The sequence below is a fragment of the Rhodnius prolixus genome, unplaced genomic scaffold (genome assembly GCF_049639745.1).
Source record: "Rhodnius prolixus isolate KJV_2025 unplaced genomic scaffold, Rpr scaffold_2, whole genome shotgun sequence".
NCBI lineage: Eukaryota > Metazoa > Arthropoda > Insecta > Hemiptera > Reduviidae > Rhodnius > Rhodnius prolixus.
The window spans coordinates 28322505-28343983 of NW_027411592.1; the positions used below are offsets into that span (position 1 = coordinate 28322505).

At 30.6% G+C, this 21479-nt stretch overlaps 4 protein-coding genes and 1 long non-coding RNA gene across 15 annotated transcripts in view; 2 read left to right on the forward strand and 3 right to left on the reverse strand.

The window, feature by feature from the left end:
• The window catches only part of LOC141449398 (lysine-specific demethylase 4C-like), a 32416-nt gene extending 29473 nt beyond the window's left edge, over positions 1-2943 (forward strand). For all 3 annotated transcript variants that reach the window (XM_074118818.1, XM_074118820.1, XM_074118819.1), the window contains one exon: positions 840-2943. In XM_074118818.1, coding sequence (XP_073974919.1) covers positions 840-855 — 16 coding nt within the window. In that variant the 3' untranslated portion in view covers positions 856-2943. The remainder of the gene's footprint in view (positions 1-839) is intronic.
• On the reverse strand, positions 2872-4257 carry LOC141449406 (uncharacterized). The gene is made up of 2 exons (XR_012455495.1): positions 4117-4257; positions 2872-3972 (listed from the first exon to the last, which is right to left on the reverse strand). It is a non-coding gene; the product is annotated as an uncharacterized lncRNA (long non-coding RNA).
• Positions 3094-10671, forward strand: LOC141449403 (coiled-coil domain-containing protein 130 homolog). Of its 2 annotated transcripts, none has more exons than XM_074118832.1 (6): positions 3094-3669; positions 5726-5952; positions 8332-8443; positions 8523-8783; positions 9351-9489; positions 10022-10671. In XM_074118832.1, exons 2-6 carry the CDS (start codon positions 5753-5755, stop codon positions 10165-10167), a joined length of 858 nt encoding a protein of 285 aa, XP_073974933.1. In that variant the 5' UTR covers positions 3094-3669; positions 5726-5752; the 3' UTR covers positions 10168-10671. The 2 variants fall into 2 exon arrangements, with proteins under 2 accessions (XP_073974933.1, XP_073974932.1); XM_074118831.1 differs by lacking the exon at positions 3094-3669 and adding an exon at positions 4309-4449.
• Positions 10285-15730, reverse strand: LOC141449404 (uncharacterized). 3 transcript variants are annotated; one of them, XM_074118834.1, is made up of 4 exons: positions 13708-13749; positions 13545-13615; positions 12117-12256; positions 10285-10559 (listed from the first exon to the last, which is right to left on the reverse strand). In XM_074118834.1, the coding sequence occupies exons 1-4, from the start codon at positions 13732-13734 to the stop codon at positions 10285-10287; spliced, it is 513 nt and encodes a 170-aa protein (XP_073974935.1). In that variant the 5' UTR covers positions 13735-13749. The 3 variants fall into 3 exon arrangements, with proteins under 3 accessions (XP_073974935.1, XP_073974937.1, XP_073974936.1); XM_074118836.1 differs by lacking the exons at positions 10285-10559; positions 12117-12256 and adding an exon at positions 12295-12884 and having other exon boundaries at positions 13713-15730; XM_074118835.1 differs by lacking the exons at positions 10285-10559; positions 12117-12256 and adding an exon at positions 12295-12884 and having other exon boundaries at positions 13708-15730.
• Positions 15731-16373: 643 nt separating this feature from the next.
• Positions 16374-21479, reverse strand: part of LOC141449399 (uncharacterized) — a 45928-nt gene continuing 40822 nt past the window's right edge. For all 6 annotated transcript variants that reach the window (XM_074118826.1, XM_074118823.1, XM_074118821.1 and 3 more), the window contains 3 exons: positions 20841-21084; positions 19947-20064; positions 16374-19117 (listed from right to left, as the gene is read on the reverse strand). In XM_074118826.1, coding sequence (XP_073974927.1) covers positions 18948-19117; positions 19947-20064; positions 20841-21084 — 532 coding nt within the window. In that variant the 3' untranslated portion in view covers positions 16374-18947. The remainder of the gene's footprint in view (positions 19118-19946; positions 20065-20840; positions 21085-21479) is intronic.

A 21479-nucleotide genomic window follows, 5' to 3' on the forward strand; every position in this document is an offset into this window, starting at 1 on the left:
TTTAAGGATATATCAACATTTAACAACCTGGAATATTTATTCACTACATGAAGTTATTTAATAAACTCCGATAAATGGTTGAAGACAGGTTCTGGAGAAGACTAGGCCACTGCTATAATTAATTTTTTACGAAGTGTAGAGAAAATAGATTACATATCACTGACTTTTATCCTACGTAGTACGCATGTTTACTGTATACATATCTTGCAAGTGTAGTGCGAGACGAAAACATCAATCAATATGAATTCTCTGTGCCGAACTGGTTTATCTAACTCTGACAATTGAGGAAAGTGCGGAACCGGACAGGTATGTAATACCTTGCGCAATACAATGGATAAAATCAGTGATATTATCCAGCACTGCGCGGACCCAAACACATTTTCGAAAGTCAGTTATAATCCGAGTTTGAAAGAAACTGCCCGCATGTATGTTTGTAGTAGAAGGTATTTCTTTGTATCTTCTTATGAGGTGCTTAAACGATGTCTAGAACATATTTTTCTTTTCAGCCTTTCTAAACAGTAACTATTTGATTTAAGACAAGGAAGAGAACAGAAATATTCCAGACTCTTATACCAGTCACAACTGTATTATTTGTCTACGATGAAGACCCAAAACTTTTAAACCTTTGCCCTATAAAGTCACATTTTGAGCCTACTTTTTTACATTTTTGCAATTGTTCTGCTAAGCTCTGTAGTAAGGCTGCTTCCGTTAATTTAATTCTATTCAAAAATTGGGCCATCCTGGGAAACAGTATTTATTTGTTTATGATAGACAGATGTTATTGAAATTAATGAAAAATAATGAAATGCACATATGTTAATATAATGAACTGTTTTTAGGAAAATTGCGCCTTAGATGGATCAAATTTCTGTGACTAGAATCATCAGCACCTTTGTATTTATTTGGTTTTTATTAAACTTTATATTAGTGTTTATTTTTCATAAAAAAAATTGTATATACAGTGTTATATAATACTTTAGAATGGCACATAAGTAAATGTTCACAAATATAGTGGAGTATTATTTATTTCAAAAAAGTCTGAGGTTGTATAAATGAACATGGAATTATATAGTGTACGATATTCTATATTTCAAGCATTAGAGTATACAAAAGTCATAAATATCTCATTATTGTAAAACACTTTCAAATTTTTGTTATTGGTTTTGACATTGCAGGTACAATTTCATTTGAAATTTAAATCCTGCACTAGCACAAGAATCAAAAGTTTAACATATTTTAAGGTTGAGGATACTTAACTGAAATGAAATCTTGTTTTAATTTTAATCCTGTGAAAAATAATCTTTTAACTCATTTTCGTATGGTAAAATGTAAAAATTATTTCATCAGCATAATGATTGGACAGTGACTGTAATTCAAAACATAAATATTTTCTGAAGAATGAGTTGGATGTTTGGTTGTTACAATACAAACAAGAATTAGCTGGGGCCAAAAAGATTAAATTCTCTTGAATATCGAACTTTTAAGGAATTTCATTCTTTTCAGCTGCAGCCAACCATTGAAGTTTGTATAATTTTGTGGAACTGTGGATTGCTTAATTTTTTCAAGTAAGGTAATTTATTTATAATGACATTTTAGTAGTCACGATTTATAATGTATTTAAAGAAAAAATAAGATGAAGTCAATCAGTGGTTTTTTCGGTACTACATTAATAACTATACTCTAGAATAAAAATAACCATTAGCACATTAGCCAATAACAAATTGGTTGCAAATAATGTCCTTTTTCAAACAAGTTCTTAAATCCGAATATTACAAAATTTTCTGTGAAGGTTACTTTTGTTTTTATAAAGTTAAGAAACTAGTGGAGTACTGGTGTTAATGTATTATTGGACATTCAGATTCTGTAAGTGAAGTATTTGTCTTAGTATTGTAATAATCCTTGTGTTTTCTAAACTTAATATTAAATTATTCTAGTGATATAAATTTGTACATAATAATGAATTATTTAAATTTAAAATCAATGATATTTGAAAAATTGTTACTTTTTAAATTCATAAGTAAAATTAATTGTTTTCTTGGTCTCACAATGAATTAAATGTCTTGGCTTATGTAAAAGAATGGGAATCTACATTTGTAGTCCATTATTTCTGTATATTCATGACCAAATTTAAAAGGTGTCTTGTAAATATATTAGATAAAATTGTTAGTAAATTGTAGAAAAAGACTTCTACCAGTTCAGTTTATCTACATATATTATATAAATATTTTTTTTTTTTTGTAAATTAAATATAATTTAATGCCTTAAAAAATTGTTTCAGTTTTAATTAGAAAAAGTTTTTTGTTTTAAATTAAACACCTCAACTAAGTCTTATTGCATTATCCACTTAGATGACTTGTTGGAAAAGTTTCTATTTTTATCCACATATAGGTCGAGAGACTTACCTGTTTGACGTATGATATGGTCTCTTCTTTTCTCAAGGTGCCTAAGTTCTCATACCGCAAATCAAATAGGATTTGAGAGGCCGTTTCCATCTCTTCCTGAATTGTCGCATACTTGATGCGAAACCATGTCTTGCAATCTTGTCTACGCTATTTTTGAGAGCCTCTTTATGCTCTCATTGCAGCCTTCTCTACCTCCCTAAAAGCTAATGTATTCGACGAAACAAGGCAAAGTAATTCAAGCCAAAGAGGGCTGCTTTACTTTCTCTATAACTGGTTTATTAAACTTTCTTTCAAGGTTGCTGCGAACTCGCAAAACCCTGCTGCTCTCTGAGTTATATCCGAAGACTCTTCTTTATCGCAAAATCTACAAACAGACGCCAATTGATCGGCAAATATGTGTTACAACCGTACATGGTATTCAGAATTTTTGTTTTTAAAAGTCAATAAGGAAAAATGAAAATATTTTAGCTGTGTTAAGTCCCACTTTATTTGTTAATATTGTACAGTTATAACAAATAAATATTATCTTTTCTTTTTTAAATTTTCGTCAAACATATTACGTCTACATGAAAGACTCATTCCGACTGTTCCCCACATCCATACACACCATTAAAATTTTTTACTCCTCATATCTACTTCATGTAATAGCTTCCTTAGCATAAACGCAAGATTTAATGTTGCAGTACTTCAAATTAAAACAAAAGTTGGTTAAATTTAAAGGTATGAACTCAGTAATTAACGTGGTTATCTCCATGGAAATTCCGGGTTAAAATCCAGCCCTTAAATTTTCTCTTCCTAAGAAACTTCTTACACCTCACTGTTTGTTGGCAAGCCACTGAAATGAAAGAACCTCCGCGAGCTAATGACCAGATGTGGACGCGCTTTAAAATAAACAGATAGCACGGTAAGCAGAATAAATAATTATGGGTATTAAAACTGAAAGAATTTAATCACGCTAGGAAATGTATTGCAAACTTAGTGTGCTTAATATTAACATAATCTTTGCGTCTTCTGTCGGTCAAGTAGAGCACGCCCTCATTGTTCAGTTAAAATTTTGGCGTGAAAATACATGCAGATTAAAAAAGAACGAAGAGATTAACCAATCCAATTTTTGAGGAAATTGCGAAAAACTAAACAAAAAAATAGCAGCCAAAATAAATTTAGTATCCTAAGCAACAATAGTGCAAATTTAAATTTCAAATTTTTGCTTCCGCTTTTCTCACTCGCGAAAAACGTTTTTCGTGCTCTAGTTATTGCTAAAGAACAGGTAATCCAGGAAAGAAGGGTATTTGCTATTTTTTTTTTTTTTTTATTCTAAGTAAATTATATTAATAAATACATAATTCTGAAATTCTCGGAAGTGATTAGCTGAATGGTTAGAGAATACTGAATTCCAAAACGGTGAATTACGAGTTCGAATATTATAGCTGGCCCTAAAGATTTTCTCTTCCTAGGAGCTTCTTACAGCTCACTGACCAGTGATGGACAGTGTTGCTTGCAATGAGTGAACACTCTCCGGAGGCCGGCAGTACACTGTTAAAACTCCGGGCGCCAATAACTGCTGACGAGCCTTAAATTAAAATTCGAAATTTAAAAAATTGTCAATAATTTATCTTCTTTTTTAAATGAAAAATTCACCAAAAAAAAAGGATCAAAATTACTTTACAATTAACAGGTTAAATAATGTATAAAAAATGAAAATAATATTACATACAATAAGAATACAGAAATTACAGTAAACTTTTCCTTATCATTCATAATTCCATTCTTATTGAAACTTTCAGCCTTTCCTAATCTAGTAGATGAGACTGGAGCCGTGAGTAACCTCCAGCAATCAGCATCAGTACCAACGCAAGTGTCCAAGATGGTAGAGTAATTCTTAACCTTCCCGTGTTTGTTATACATACTTTTAGCTATTATTACATCTGGTTTTTGTTTTCTTATGAGTGATAGTCATATTGTCAACCCCCATAGTATTAACAATTGGGAGTGCTGCAGCTAAAATTTAAGAACATTCTAGCTTGCAGAAAAAAGAAGACTATTTAAGGTATTAATTCTTAGCAAAAGTACAATTTACTACGTTGATAGAATAGTTTATGAAATTGCATGACGATTGCACTTTACCTGCATGAAATTTTTTAAGATTGTTCTTAGAGCTATCTTAAATAAAACATATATACATAGTAAAAAAGTCTAAAAAATTAGGTTAAATTAGTATTATAAGCTTTATTAACTCCATATATTGGTTTGAGCCAAGGCGGTGAAAATGATATATCATTTTGATATTTGTAAATTCAGTGCATTAGAATTCGTAACCCGAGTTGAATAAGATAAATTTAAGTCTGAACTGCAGAAGATCAGATCAGCAAAAACCTAGCAAGGATAAATGAGCTTGAGATATTAACTACTGAAAATCAGCGAAATCATTACACGATGAATTACTTCGGCATGACATCTTAAGAATTCTATGAATGACATACAATTTTATTAATATTTTAGTCTTGGATCAAGAAAATCTCTTATGTTCTTGTTTTTCAGCTTGGAGGTAGAAAATGATAAACAGTTTGTAAAAAAGTTACTTTTAACTATTAATTGCACTCTATATTTTTGAAAGGATGTACAGCATTTTTGGCCTTTTTACCTTTTTTACACCTTTTTTTGGTGTCTGTGCGAATGTTTCCTTTGATTTTTTGTTTTTGATCCATATTATCCTTTTGAAATGCAATAGGTGAATCATAGATTTTGTCAATATTATTTAACAGATTTAAACATTAGCCGACTGACCTGAAAGTTTGATGAAATATTGCTAGAAAAAGGCAGACATTTGTCTCCTTGAAATTTGCAATAATACACAGTCGTCTACACAAAAATATTGAGTTCAGTAAAAACTAAAATGATTAAACATTTCGGTTTTATGAGCTCAAGAGTCAACTGTTCGCATACAGAGCATTTAATAAAAATGTCTAAGAAGCTAAATGAAGTTCATCTTATTGTTTTTTTTTTTGGCTGAACTCTGAATTTATAATTATTATTAGTGTTGCCTTAAAACTACTGTCATTTCCTTGAAGCTGTTTATTCGACTTTTAAATTATACAAATAAAAAATGTTTTTGGTGTATAATCAAAATTTTTTCTGAGACTTTTTTCCTCTGTAAATGCGAAGTATTTTTTCAAGAGTAACTTGTATGCAACAGTATTTAAGACAATCACTTCTTCAATTTTAATATTTAAATAAGTTTAATTTGTAAAATTGCCATAAGAGCAGCCTAATGGAAATGATCACTTTTGGACCAAATTAATTTATTCTCTTTTGTCTGCTTTCAGAATTGAAGTGATTCCGGCTTATTAAGGATGGGAGAACGAAAGGGAGTTAATAAATATTACCCCCCAGATTACAATCCAGAAAAGGGGGGGCTCAATAAATTTTTAGGCACCCATGCCTTGCGTGAAAGAGCACGAAAGCTGCATATGGGCATACTTATTATAAGATTTGAAATGCCCTTCAATATATGGTGTAATGGATGTGGTAACCATATTGGAATGGGTGTAAGGTAAGATTAAATTTTGAAAATGCCTTTTCAAATATAAATCTATCAACGAACTGTTGAAAAATGTATAATATTTTGTCAAGTTTTATATTTAAAACATTTAAACTTCTGGTATACTCATTTCGACCAAATACTTATTGTCGCTTCCCATTGTATCACTTGAACGAAATTTCAAATTTGAAATTTCTGCAATTTTCCGTTCCTGAGATATAGTGGATAAACTCGCTTCAGAGAAGTAAATTCAGGTCAAACCTAAGCCATCAAAGACCGATGGGTTAGAACCTAGCAAATTACTTGGAAAAAGTGGCAATCTCCAGGAAAGACTTGGTCTCTGACCCATCGAACCTTGGCAGTCTTTTTAACATCACATTTCTTTTACTTCTTTTTCTTACAAGCTAAATGCCATCGATCTTTGTCGGCAATTTTTGGCTCAGTTGACCATTATTATTAACTTGAATTCCAATTTAATATTTAACATAATATATGCACACTCACAAGACTTTTTTACTAATATGTAGGAGTTGGATTTTCTTGTAAACTAGAATTTTTAACGAATAGTAGTTACTTCAAATCACACAATGCGTTCTAATGGAAATATTTTAGAAAAATTCTAAAGCCAATTTTGGAAAAAATCTAATAAAATGAGCACACTCACACGACTCATTTCCACTCTAGATTGCCATCCTAACACCCTTTACCGTGAAATATACTCCAAAAATCCTTCGATTTTCTACAGACACAAAAGAGCTAAACACCCTGTTCTTAATTTTTCCTCTAGCTGCAGGTTTTTCCTTAATTTTTCCTTGCATATTTTATTCTTCCCATCCTAAGCGTTCCCTAAACTATTATAAAGGTTAAAATGAAAATTTATTTCATCTTTGTAATTAGTTGTATATATTTAATAATAAAGTTTAATTATTTATTTGTTTATTTAGCAATAAATATAAAAATCTATTCGTGTGATTATGTTGTACTTAAACGTAAATAATCACTGTAATTATTAACTGCTTATCTCATCAAAATCAACACTACAACCAACCCAAAATTGAAATTTCATAGAGGTGATGTTCACCTGACAAAAGTTACAATCCCATTCTGTTAAAAAGAATAACGGTTGATAAAAGATATTAGCTTAAAAAAAATCAGCGAATACTTAAAATTTCCATATTTTCAATTCATCTCATAATGTCAGCCTAGTTTAAATGTTCGAAAAAAGCTTATGTATTTTATTTAAATTTGTTTCTCATTTTAGTCCCTGTATTTCTGCTCTGATTTCTCTCACTTCTATTGGGGCTTTATAAGTAATTTCATTCGCCTTAGAACAAACAACGTTTATATGAATAATAGAAAATATTAAAAACACAAATTGTACCTTTTGAAATTTAATATAACTGATAACATTCAAATAATTTTACTGCTTACATTTTTATTCTTTTACTACAAATACTTCAATTTGACTATATTTAAATTTATTCTACTTATTTATATTTATAACGCTCTTTACTATATCATTTTTGAACTAAAATACACATAAGAAAAATGAGAAAGATTTTGAAATCTATTTTCTGCATTGTGGCGTTAAAGTAATCTTATAAACAAGGATAAGGGCTCATTTTTCAGGAAATTTAGGATTCGTAAAAAAAAATTAACAAAGTTGGATGTTTTTCAACAATGTGCTTTTTCTCACAATTTTTAACGAACAACTCTTCTGGACAGTTTTAATATCCCATTCATTCCTTGCTTTTTCATGTCAATAACCTGTGTCGTAATACACTCAAGTTTCTATTTATATCTGAAGTTTTCAAATTTCGCGACTCCTAATTTAATATTCTAATTAGTGGTATAGTAAAAGTAAAGTAAAGTAGTCCCCTATTTTTCAGGCGGAGACGTCCGACTACCAATTAGGTATTGTGATTAGGATTCGAACTAGGAATCTTCTATTTACAAAGCCACGCTCATGACCACTTGACCAATACCTGCCCCTTATTAATGGAGATCGTTGGATGTCTTCATTCTTTGGCCTTTAATGCCATTAATATCATGAAATTGCACTTATTTGTTGTGCAAGTTGGAACAGTTCCATGAATAGTTGAAGACCGTAGAATTCATAATTGACTAATTATAGGTTGTGTGAGGATGGTTCGTAAAGAAATGTATTTTTTGTTTTCAAAATTTAAACAAATGGGTATTTGGAAGTCGAAATTCAAAGTTCAAATTACGTTTAGTGAAACCAGGACATTAAATATAATTGGCAAATTCTTTTGAGTACTTTTCTCACAATCTTAAAGTGAAAACTGTGTACGAACCGTAGTAAAATCTTGTAATCTAGATTTTTGTTAGGTAATGAATGATTAGTCAAGATTTATCACTATGTACGTTTAGGTATAATGCAGAGAAGAAAAAAATTGGAATGTATTATACAACACCGGTTTATCAATTTCGGATGAAATGTCATCTCTGTGATAATCATTTCGAAATAAAAACAGACCCTGGAGTAAGTTTGATTGCTTAGTAATGTTTCTTTTATTTATTTCATTATTAGTGTTAGTTATAAACTATTTCTTAACTTACAGAATTTGGAATATGTGATAGTTAGTGGTGCAAGAAGGCAGGAAAATCGTTGGGATCCTACAGAAAACGAACAGATTGTTCCAGAAGATAAAGAAACTTCAAAACGACTTTTTGACGATGCAATGTTTAAGTTAGAACATGGAACTTCAGAAAAGAATAGAGTAAATAAAGTTTCTCCTGCACTAGCCAAATTGCAATGTAGAAATGATGCCAAATGGAGAGATGACTTCGCTGCCAATAGTAATCTACGAGCAATTTTTCGAGCAAGTATTGATAATTTTTTGTTTTATTTTTATTTTTTAAAGCAACCAGATCTTTTATAATATGGATATTAATAACTTCTGATAATGAATTTAACGAATATCTAATCTATTGGCTCTAAAGTCATAATATTTATGTTTCTGGTCTTCACGAGTCTCTTCCATAGTTCACTATCAATTGCGGTAGCTCTCTGCGGAAGCCTAGGTTGCGCACACCTTCCAACCCTTAGCTTTTCACTCTTCCAACTTTTCAAGAGAGATAGTTTCATTATTGTTATTATTATTTTAATACTAAGCTTTTCACCTTGGAAGTAGGTCATCTTTAGGTGGAACATATTTATACTATACCTTATAAAATAGTATACCTTATAATTATTACTATTAACTGAAGGTAAATAATTTTTTGAAGAAAACTATTTTTTTCATCATCAAATTAATGTATTTTGTAATTTTTCTCGTAAATATATTCACAGCCTTTTACGTAAGTAATTAGTCCCTAGGTCAAAAGTTTTTATTAATTTTTTTTCTTTTTTTTAAATCGTTTAGGACTTGTTTTTTTTTTTCTTATAGAAAAAGAAAAGCTCTTTGAAAGCAAAAGAAGTATTGGATAATGCTTTAAGGAAAAAATCCAGTCTGAATATTCCATTAGTTCCTGAAAATGAGGATGATTTGAGGCTAGCAACTCTTCTGTCACAACAGCCACGTTATAGTAAGCAATGTTTACTAAAATTAAAAATTAATCAATTAATAAAACATACACAAGTAATTTGCTGGAGGAGTAGTTAATGTGAATTGCATGTTGCCCTTGATTATATGATAAACGTTCAAAGTGTGCAGACCAATCTTTGTTCTGCCCCCTCCACTACAAAATATATACCAAGCCAGTGCTTAATAGGCAACAATATTCTATTCAGATTATTCTATTCATTTTTTCAGTTCACTCTTGATATCTCTTATTTATTATTGTTTTATTTATTTGACGAAATAGTTTTGATTATTATTCTTATTGTTATTTTTTATTGTAAAACTTTTTCTTATCTCTTCTAAATAACCCAAGCGTACTCTGTATCATTTCATTTTGCGCAGCGTTCACTTTCTATTCTGTTAATGAATTTGTTTGGCAGCCAAAAGTGTGGAAGTCATATTCTTTTATTCGCGTCACTCTTACGTTGTTACGTCATTAACTGATTTATTGCTTAAAAATGAGATTTCTAAAATTCCTTAATTTACTATTGGTGTAGGTGCACAAGAAATTCTGGATGAACGGAGAAAAAAAATCCAGACTCAACTGAAGACCTCCAGTACTTTAAAAAGGCCCGAATTGGGATTAAGATTACCAGTTCAGAACTCGTTGGTCTCACATGATTACGATTCGAGTGATGAATGAATTGCTAGCTAAAGAAGTGTTGGTAACGTCACTTTTCTGTTTATTAAATGTATATTTTTTGTAACATAGTTCTCAGTACATAACTTGGTTAACAGCTTCAAATTTATTTTTTGTTTATCAACAAAGTTTCGGTTGGTTGTAGTAAATTTTACATAAAAAAAAAAGATGGTAATAAAAACATGACAACGTAATTTGAAGTTTAAGTTTAGTTTGATAATAGGTATTGATGTTACAAATACGAAAAGTTAATAATCTATAGTACATTTTATTGATAATTGTGAATAAATTATACAGATTCGTTATTTGCTGTTTATATAATTTATAGTTATAGGAAGATAAGGTGATGCAGAAAGATGAGTTGGTTGCTGGCGGTTTATTTAGTGTTGAATTATCTAGAAAATTTCACAGAATTATTTAGTGCAAATTTCCTTTCTATACATTTTCATCTAAACTAATTTGTTAGTATATCCTGTTTTTCATGAAATAAAAACTTAATGTTTAAAAGTTAATTTTAATTTCTCCTAGATGTCAATAACATTGATTTACGAGTACAGACAGCTACAGCTTCTATGTATGTATGCACTATTGGTCCAGAAGTAAACAGTTTTACTGAAACTAGTACTCTTCCGACAGAATAATTTTAATTTTACAATTGGAATTGACTCAGCAGATAATTCATGAACTTGGCGGAGTTAGTTTATTCCTCATAATACTTAGTGTGAACAGCCCTCCCTAATTGTGAAGACATCATCAAAGTTATTAACAGAATTATTTAGTCCAACCGTTGTTAGCTTTGTTGAGCTTACATGATCGAAATAGGCTGGGGCTCGTACTGAGTCAAGTCTTTAAGGATTCCGATTTATTTTTATTTATATATTTATTTTATTTATTTATTATTATATTAATTGTTAATTATTTAATTTATAATTTATATTAAATAATATTTAATTTTTTTTTTTTTTTTTTTTTGGCGCATCAACAGCTGAGGTTATTAGCGCCCGGAGCTTTTTCCAGTGCACTGCCGGCATCCGGACAGTGTTCTCTCGTCACAGACAACACTGTCCATCACCGGACAGTGAGCTGTAAGAAGCTCCTAGGAAGAGAAAATCTAAGGGTCAGCTGCTGGATTCGAACCCGGGACCTCCGCGTGGGAGTCCAGTAATATTTAATTATTAATAATATTATTATTATTTATTTATAAAATATTTATTTTAAGATTCTTTGTTCTTTGGTTGGGTGTAGTAAATAGTACCATACCTACTTTCAAAATAGTTTTAGCAATTAATTTCTAAATGGAAAGCAAATTAACTTTTATTTCAAATTTTAACTATTTCTTTTGTTTTTGAAAAATTAAACATGCAACAGCTTTTTTTTTTAATTTTAATTTAAGGTGCTCAACATGTAAGGTGTTCGCGGTTAATGTACTTTTAATTTTTCTAATTAGAATTGAACTCATAGTTTCAACTTTCAATTAAATTTGACCAGCTTTTGGCAGCCCAGGGTAATGCCTCTACGAGTGTACGACATTTGATCAAACACTTCCTAGAGGGCCTGTCATTGCTAGATTATGACTTAGATATAATAGCTAGATTATAATAAATAACCAGCTAACGTGGACTGTCTTAAAACGCACGATTCGAGGTTTTTCTTTCTGCAAGCATCAATGGTTTTTCTTTCAAATAATAACACTTATTTGGAGTAAGTAGGCGAGAGGTCTGGAGAATAGGATGGGTGACACAGAGCCTCATATCCAAGCTCCCACTTTTGAAATGTCAGATTTAAGGTTCAAAGGAATTTGTCCATTTTGGTTCACCAAAGCTGGTTTAGTACAGCCAAATTCCGATGCATTGCATCAATCTGAGTGCAATATTTTCGGCAATAATTCTGATTCTGAACAGAATTTAAAAAGCTGTAGTAAGTCCAACGAAGCCACCTAAAAATAGCATTACCTTTTTTTTGATGAGCAAACATCTTCGAAAAATGTTCAGATGTTTCTGCTTGTCCAGCCAATGTCCAGAACGTCTGATATAACAACTCACTTTTCATCATAAGAAACGATCTTGTGCTCAGAAAAGATTCGTTATTGTTTCTGCAAAGAAGTGAAGAGCCAAACTTCATACCAGTGTAACAGAGCGGGGATAGGGGAGAGGAGTTTTCAATAGGAATGCACCAAATTAAATTTATACATTTCTCAATTTTTAAAAGTAAACAAAAAATCACACCCATACTTGATACCTTTTCTATTAACTGAAATACAACTTATTTAGAAACTGAAAATAACATAATATTTTGTTCTGATAAAACGCTAAAAAATACCACCTTTCAATAAACTACGTACTTGAATTTTAGACTGACAGACACACGTCCATACATACAGACTATAACTAAACTTACAGACTAGGGTTACATACAAAATTTATTTACTCTTGTTTAGTAATTACCACAGAATTCAGTTTTAGTTTTTTAAATGTCCACAGAATTTAAGACGAACGGCAGAGAGAGTGTGTGATATAGCGCGGTCAGTAGTTCTGCCACCAACACAGAACTCACCCGTTACGATACGAACTCACTACTCGAGTCCGTCTGCACCCACACAGTTTCACGTACTCAGCTTCGAGCTCTTACACACCAGGCCGCTTCCGCCCTTCTGACTCTCACGATCTCTCCCACTCTCGCCGTCTACGCCGAGACCCCACCTCTTTCTTTTCAGGCAATACCTAATAAACAAATACTATGAACTACTGTTCTAAATAACCAATCTTTCCTATTCAGTATATTTAATAAAATAAAAATTTATTTATTTTTTCTTAATTCCATTCAATTCCCATAATACCTATTCTCTACACCACTGACTTTTTGGCGGTCATTCAATGCGTGAGGAATCCATTTTTCTAATTTTTTTACCTTGCCTTATCAGTGGGAGATGGTCAGAATCAATTGATTCTAACTGAAAGTTTATTCGGTTAGTTCTCGAACGGTTGTCCTTGGATTTTCTTCACCAACGTTCGCAAATGTTCATCGTTCAAAGAAGACATCCTTCTATAACCTCCTTTGTCAAGGCTGAACTCTCCTTTCGCAAATTTTTTGAACCATCGTTGTAAAGTGGACTCACTCATTCTGTTAATTCCAGTAAACTTTGAGCAAATACCAAAATTAAAAAGTTTCATTCATAAAAGCTGGTGATTCACCAAATCGAAAGCTCTTTTAATTCACAATTAGTATTATAGAAACAAGCATATTTTAGTTTTATTTTACTAGAGAAACCTTTCTCACCATACGCATAAGGTTACCCCTCATTTCTACACTATGGGAAAAAAAATTTAATTAGAAAAAATAGAAAAACATATTTTAGCTTTAGCCATAGAAAAAAAACTCACATAAGTGGTACTACAGGCTCCCAACACACGGGGCACGATCTTGGCGGGGACCAAGTTCGTGGGCTCATATACTATTAAAAAAAAAACAAAAAAAACAAGGACGTATCATTAATCTTATATTTTGGAGGATCATATTAATACATAAGAATAACATCAAAAGTACTTCACAGGCATTGGGTGTTCCGTCCATTTTCTTTTTCTAACATCCAGTCATGCTTGCTTTTATATAAAAATTATCGATGTATGCATCATCATAATCTTACGGAAACACGAGTGCAAATGTGATGCATTCCCCCTCCTAGTTAAAGTTTTAATTAAATATTATTTCATTTGCATAAAATATAATATATAAAATAACAAACTGTTTTTTATGCTAGATAATAATTAATATGCGGTAAGTAATAAATCACTCATATTTTAATTATTAATGTCTTATGTGGAAAAATACATTACAGTGATTTCTGTATGTGTGTGTGATAAGTTAAGCCAGATATTGTGGCCGAATGAAGAAACCGGAAAGACCTACAGTGGCCTGACACTGCCTGATATCCTGACAGAGAAGCCATTATTCCTCGACCTTACTGTCTTACAGGGTGTTAAATACATTACAGTATTTTCTGTGTGTGTGTGTGTGTACGAACCATGTATAAAATATGATAATATTTTTTATTATTTCTAATTGTTACATAGGACTTGCGCCTTGTGACGTAGGAGATGCGCTACAAGGAAAAATACCTCTATCATGTAACGTCATCGTGACGTATTCCGTCGTAGTGGTGGCGTCACGCCCCTATCCCCCTCATCCATTTGGACCACATATTTTGAATGAGGGGAATGTCGTGTGACGTCATCACTTCTAGCGCAAAAATTCGTCCCAGAACGCCCAAATACATACTACTGTCCAGGTGTATGCTGAAAAGTTACTTCTAAGTTTGTGCTGAGTAAGTGACATCGTCAGAAACACTAAACAAATTTCATACATCATCGGTTACATAAAAGCAGGCATACATTTTGGTAAAGGTCTCCACCAACTTCTTAGTCGGTTAAATATAGAGATTTGCAAGAGAAAAGTAACGATAATTTTTTGGAAAATAAGGGTTTAAGCGTTCTTTTTTATTGTACATTAGAAATTTAAAACTTGGGAGATTTACTTGTTCCAAAAAAATTCCAAATGATAAAAAAACAATTTAAAAAAACAGTAAATTTTTATAAAAATTGAATGGACAAGGTCTAAGCAGTAATTAGCCTGCTTAACAGCAGATAAGGATCGTATTGTTATTTCATCATGGGTAAACCTACTATCATCTGGCATTAAAAAAAAAATGATTGCGGATGCAAGGTGACTATCTCAATGGTTTCAATTAGAATTAAAAATAAATTACTTCCTAGGAACTAGGTCAACAACTCGCAGTAGAAGTTCCAAGCATTTGTTCCCGACAAAAAGCTCGAAAAGATAGTATCATTCAGTCTTTTATTGTTTGATTTGTTTTTCTGTAAATCATTTTCATAGAGACTGCCCTTTTGTAAAAATGATTTAAAAAGACAAGTCTTTTACAATTCGCCTATTAATATTTTAGTAGTTGGTATGAACCATGGTTCATGATTCTTCCTGAGAGTGCGACTGTTTTAGAAATTATACTAAGTTAAGCCCAATGTGTCGAAACAGGAGTACTTAGATCAAATGTAAGGGGATCTAAAAATAAGCTATAAATTCTTTACAGCTTCCACCATATATGTCAGTTTTTTCAATTACAACTCTCGTCAACCAGGATGGCAATGTTGGGAGCAGGGCCGAATTTTCCTATAGGCTATAGGGCTTTAGCCTATGGCCTCAAGATCAAGAGGGACCTACATTCAAATTGTTAGCGAAATTAAAATTCCACTATTCTAAAACCATAACATATTATAAATTAACATTTAACATATTGATATATACCACAGTAGTGATGTATTTTATTATCTCTCATGTAATTTACAAACTTAAAAATGGGAGGTGAAAGGGCCTCTTTTCATGGGAGGTGAAGTGGAATAGCCTAGGGCCTCTTTTCATCTAAATCTTGGGAGTGATGAATTTATAGAATTTATTAATAACCCCCAAATTTAAGTAAGAGTTTATATAGCTTAAAAATGTGGTTTTGGTTTTTCAGTGCCAAAAATATCGTTAATTTATATACCACGGATGTTTTTATATTTGTGCCTGGTTTCGGATGTTCATAGATCATCAATGATTGATTCATCAGTTCAGTGTAGGTAACTTTACTATTACTTATGTTTCCGTCAGACACAAACATTGTTGTTTGAGAGAGGGGGGTTAAACAAACTAAAAAACCTGCGATCTCCGCCGGATAATATAGATATTTTTCAATGTTTACCATAACTCATGAGTTTTCAAATAGTAAACTCTCCTAAATATTGAACCATGTTATCCTTATTGGCTAAATTCTTTTGGGACAGACATCAAAAATTTATAAGATGTGGCAGCTGCAGTTCAAAAGTTCTTTGCTCCTACACCGAAAAAAATGCGTCGACTAGGTAAGCAACCACTTGCTGGAAGATGTTTATTTCGAACAGAATAAGATACGCAACGTTTTAGTAATTAGCATTACAACTTTTTTGTTTTGTTTTAACAATAAAATTTCAATTAGAAAATGTCATTTATTTACTCACCTCATTTGACAAGAGGTGACTGGCAGTATTACAGACAAATCTAATGACGCGACCACCTATGGTAACCTAGAAAAAATTAGAACCGAATACACACAGTAGGCAGTGAAAGATAGGACTACTAAAGTTATTGATTTTACAAGGTAGAATAAAAATAGGAGACAATTTTTGTGAATCCATTTATATGTAAAAGTTCTGTACAATATTTACAAAATACAGGAGGAGATATTCCTGTAAGGCTTAAAATTTCCATTCTATATTATACACAAAAAAATCATAAATTAATTTGTACATTTAAAAATTTTATAAATGATAGTAAATATTGAGATCGAACTCATCATCACAACCTTAATTTTAATTAACCATTGCTTTTCTGTCTTAAGAATCTTTTATAAATTTTTTTATTTCAACTTTTTAAAGAGATTCCGTTACGCATGTCATATCAAAAGGTAGAAAATTTAATTTAGGCATTTAGGAAAAAAAGAGTGAAACCAAATTTTCATTTTATGATTGCATTATTTTGTGCTAATGAAACGGTCAACAATGGTTCTAGTAATGAAAAGCACAAGAAATAATATAAAATTAATGGTAAATCAACTCACTGTTTTGGCCATTCTTATTTTTTATTTATTTTTTTCAAGTTTGTTATAACACATAAAATTAGGAACTACTCTATTACTTCCGACAGAGTATTCGGACCACGATATTCTCAGTGGACTTATATACGCTTTAGTACTGATAAACAATATACAGTTCGAATCAAATTACTGCATAATGTTTAACCTGAAAGTCAACATGCTGAACTTATACTCATACTTATATTAATAAAAAGACTAGATATGCCGAAGTATAAAGAACCTGGAATGGAAATTATAAATATACAAAATGATGATGATAATAATAAAATAAAGCATACTTAATTACGAACAAGCTCACTAAATTTTCACACCTAATAAAGTAAAAATAAATAGAATTATTAATCAAGTAAGTAAAAATTCAATAAATAAAGTTATTTATCAACAAATCGTTATGTACCGTTATGGTGAAGGAATGTTCTGCTAATGTTGTGACATGAAATTCTGGAAGACAAAATGTAACTAATGTAAAAAAAAGAAGAAAAATGTGACTCATTGATACAGCAAGCATGAAATTCTTCATTAATCTACTTCAATCAAATAATAATAAAACAAAAAAAATCTGTAAGTATATGTACATTAAGCTCCATACAAACATGCAGAGTAAAGAATTCTTATTCTTGATTGGACACGGATATAATGTATAATATTATTTATATTTTTATTCCACACCCATTATCAAAAAATTCAGTTCAGCATAAACATGGCAGATATTTTCATTTTATACTTTCCAGATATAAGAACAATTTTTGTCATAATTTCGTGCAACTGTATTAAAATGTGATTAATTTATTTTTATTCTTTAGAATACAGTTTTAATTAAATTACTTAAAAAAATTTTCTGAACACTTTTGCGTAATTTTAATTTCGGGTTTTTGAAATTCATGAATTTAAACAAAAACGTCAAATGGATTAGCGAAAATTTCATTAAATTGACTTTTTTCCAACTCACCGATAACGTTTATGTATCAGGCCAGCACTAGTTCAAAAAATTTTTCAAAAGGCACTTAATTGATTTTTAGCGTTGACAATCACAAACCGTACTGAAAAAAATATATCTATATTTGTTATATCATTACAATGTCCAGAAATACTGAGTTTTAAATAACGTAATATTATATTTAAAAAAAAGACAACTACTTAAATATAATATTGTGAAAATTCATAATTGCATATAGTACAAATTTTTAAATTTTTATTTATACTTTTATTGTAATATATCACAATCAACGCACATATACTTTTTTTATTTTTCGAAAAAATATAATTATTTTATTCTGTTCCTTTTTATAACATAACTTACAGTCATCAGAATTAATCTCTAAGTTAAAAACTACAAATCTTACATTTATTCACAAATGTTCTCTTCTTTTTTTAAAAAAATTAAAATGAGTAATGTCACTTCAAGAGAGTGGTGGTAACTGATTAAGAATTATAAAAACCACATTTACTGACATGGTTCTTTATGCACATTTTCTGCACGGGAAGTTAAGGTAACTGATGATATTTCAAGAATCTGCGTGAAACTTAAGTTTATTTTTAAATAAATTGAAAAATTGAACTGAATTTGACATTTTTAATGCATATTTGTATAATAATTTGTTATGTACGGGTGTCAAAGAATTACCTGCGGGCAGTTGCAATACTGTTAGTAAATTTACTTACAATAAATAAGATGTAGCTGTATAAGTTAAATGAATTTTTGTTTTACTAACTAATCGTTAAATGTTAAAAGAGATGTGGTTCAAAATAAATAAAAATATTGGAACGAGGTCGTACATTGTTTTTGCCATTTCATTGTATACACCTGATTCATTAACGACTAAGACACCAAACACAGGTTTTTATAACTCAATTTATCAATAAATATGCTCATTTTTAATACCAACTTCTTTAAGTACCTAATTTACCTGGTAGTACAAAAGAACTTAACTTTGACCAAAATGGCACACATTCTCCTTTAACATAAATCGAATAGATTCATCATTACATTTTTAATACCATTGTTAACCAAACAAATTTATTTCATTGGAAGAGATTTCCTCAATCTCTGCTTGCCATTAGTTTCACCACCTTTCGTTCATACAAATGCACTAATTATATACTACGAAGGAATACTTCTGACGGCTTCTTCTACAGCATCATTTCTTTGTAAATTTAATATACTGTCTATAGCACTCTGTACTTGAGCATTAATTTCTTCATCGTCAGGACAATGTTTTTTAGAATCGATTGCATCACAATCATCGCGTTCTCTTTTAACAGCAGTTGTGACTAAAACAGTTAATACAATACGATTTTCAATTACTCAAGAATATTTTTATACTGACGATAAATAATTTTATATACTTCGAAACTACGAAAAGAAAGTCCGACAATGTTATCGCAGAAAATGTAGGATGTGGTTAAATTTGTCATCACTAAAATTAAGTGTATGTTTTCTCTTTTTTTTATACATATTTTCAAAATTACTCAATACAATCATTACCGTAATTAAAAGAAGAAATCAATTTTTTTTTTATAGAAACCAACTAAACATTTGATGTTAAGAAAAATTTTAATTTGCCTTTCAGTATCTGATCCACACCAGGGGAACTGGACTAGCACTACCTGCGGGTATCACAGTTTAACTAATAATAGCAGCAAAATTGACTTTACGCCCTATTTCCAGCACCATACAAAGGCACAGAGGTTTTACAAGTAGTTAGAGGTTTCAGCTGATAGTACAAAAAGTCAATTTCTAGTGTGCGTGACTTCATAAAAAACGAGGAAAGTGATTTCTAATTGTATTCTTCGAAATATTTAAAAATATATGATAAACCTGTTCATTTAAGAAATGAAGTAAAGTTAGTAGAAGAATTGAGTAAATTGTCTGCATATTCATGAATTTTTTTGTTGTTTTTTTTTTGTTTTATTTGCCATAATCATGTTTTTCATTGCATCAACGTACCAGCAATGTTCTGACAATAACTTGTTTCCATATTCTTATTCCTAAGTTATAAAAATTTCACATTCTAACCAATGATCTTACAATGCGCATTAGTTCCTTTAAAAAAATATATATTCCAGGCATAATACTACAGGAATTTAAATCTGTACATACCAGAAGAAGTGGCGACAGTAGGTGATGCGGCCTCCTGTTTACTTTGTTCCAAACGAGCAGTTTCATCATTTACAAAAAGTCTCTCCAAAAGCACTAGTTCACTAGTTTGTTGCAGTCTCTGTATAAATAATAAATATCTAGCTAATTGGTTAAATAATAATTTAAGTAATTAATTTTAATTAAAGATAAATTAAAAGTAAAGTATGCCTATTTTTTCAGGCGGACTTTACATTCCAACTACCAAATTAGGTATCGTGGACGGAGGCGGCTAGGCTAGCAAACCTACTTTACTATAAATTTCTCATATTAGTATTGTGGTACTGGGTTCGATTCCCGATCTAGGCCTTGGATTTTAATCAATGATTTAAGATAAATTATAATCAATAATAAATCTATCATCTCTCTCTCTCTCACCACTCACAAACACACACCAAACCGCAATCATTACATATATAAAAATATAAGTTTTTTAAAAGAACGGTTGCAATTTTTTTACTTTATGTTTCAGTTATCAATAAAAAAAGAATAAATACATCCATATTTTTTGTATGTGTTTTCAAGGGTCAGTATTAGTAAAAATAAGGAGTTTCATTTTTTCATTAAAGATTATATTCTTTACAGAAGCTTATATTGTATAAGTGATACTTAAAGGACCAAGCTATATTATTCTAGATTTGGCTTTTATTAAGCTACTACAATTTGGTCTAATACATTAAAAACTTAAGTTTCGAAAATCTGAAACAATCGAATACTTCCCTTCGCGAGAAGCAAAGTTCTACTTTACATAAGTTCTACTCTAAAAAGAGTAAGTAAGAAATAATTTCGAAAAAAACAAACAAAAGCGACAGATTACAAATCTAAAAAAGAAATAAACAAATTACTGCACCTACGTACCGTACTTTCTTTGAGAATAAGAAATGTGTATTTATTGTACATATGATTTTTCTTGTCAAGAAGATGTTTGGCTGTCTGTTCAAAAAGTTCATCAGCTTTAGCCAAATCTTTCTCACTAAGGACAGGCTCATTCATTGTATGATAACGTATCAATCTTTTAACAGCATCGCTTTTACTTAAGAAAGGAGTTTTAGTATCAGGTGCCAATGCTCCTTGACGGTCAGCTTGCATTTGCTGTTCTATTCTAAATAATGAAATAGAAATAAACATTAATTTAATTCTAACTTACGCTACCCTTAAAAATTAAATATATAAATATTAGTTGTTTTTGGTTTAGCACCACTAATACAAAAATTTTGAAAGCTTCGGGTGTCAATGACTTCAGATGTTGACTTGATTTAAATTATTAATAATAAGTAATTAATAATAATAATAATAATAATTAGGGATATTACACAGAAATCTAGAAAGAATAAATTAGGTAAGAAAAAAGAACATTAACAAACTAATCCCCTCTGATTAGTTCTGACCAATAACCCTTTGATTCGATAGCTGAAATCCTCTGGCTGAAGGGTGAAAAAAGATGCATCCTCAGCAGGATTAATTAAAGCGCTTAGACTGTCTCTATCTCTATCTAAA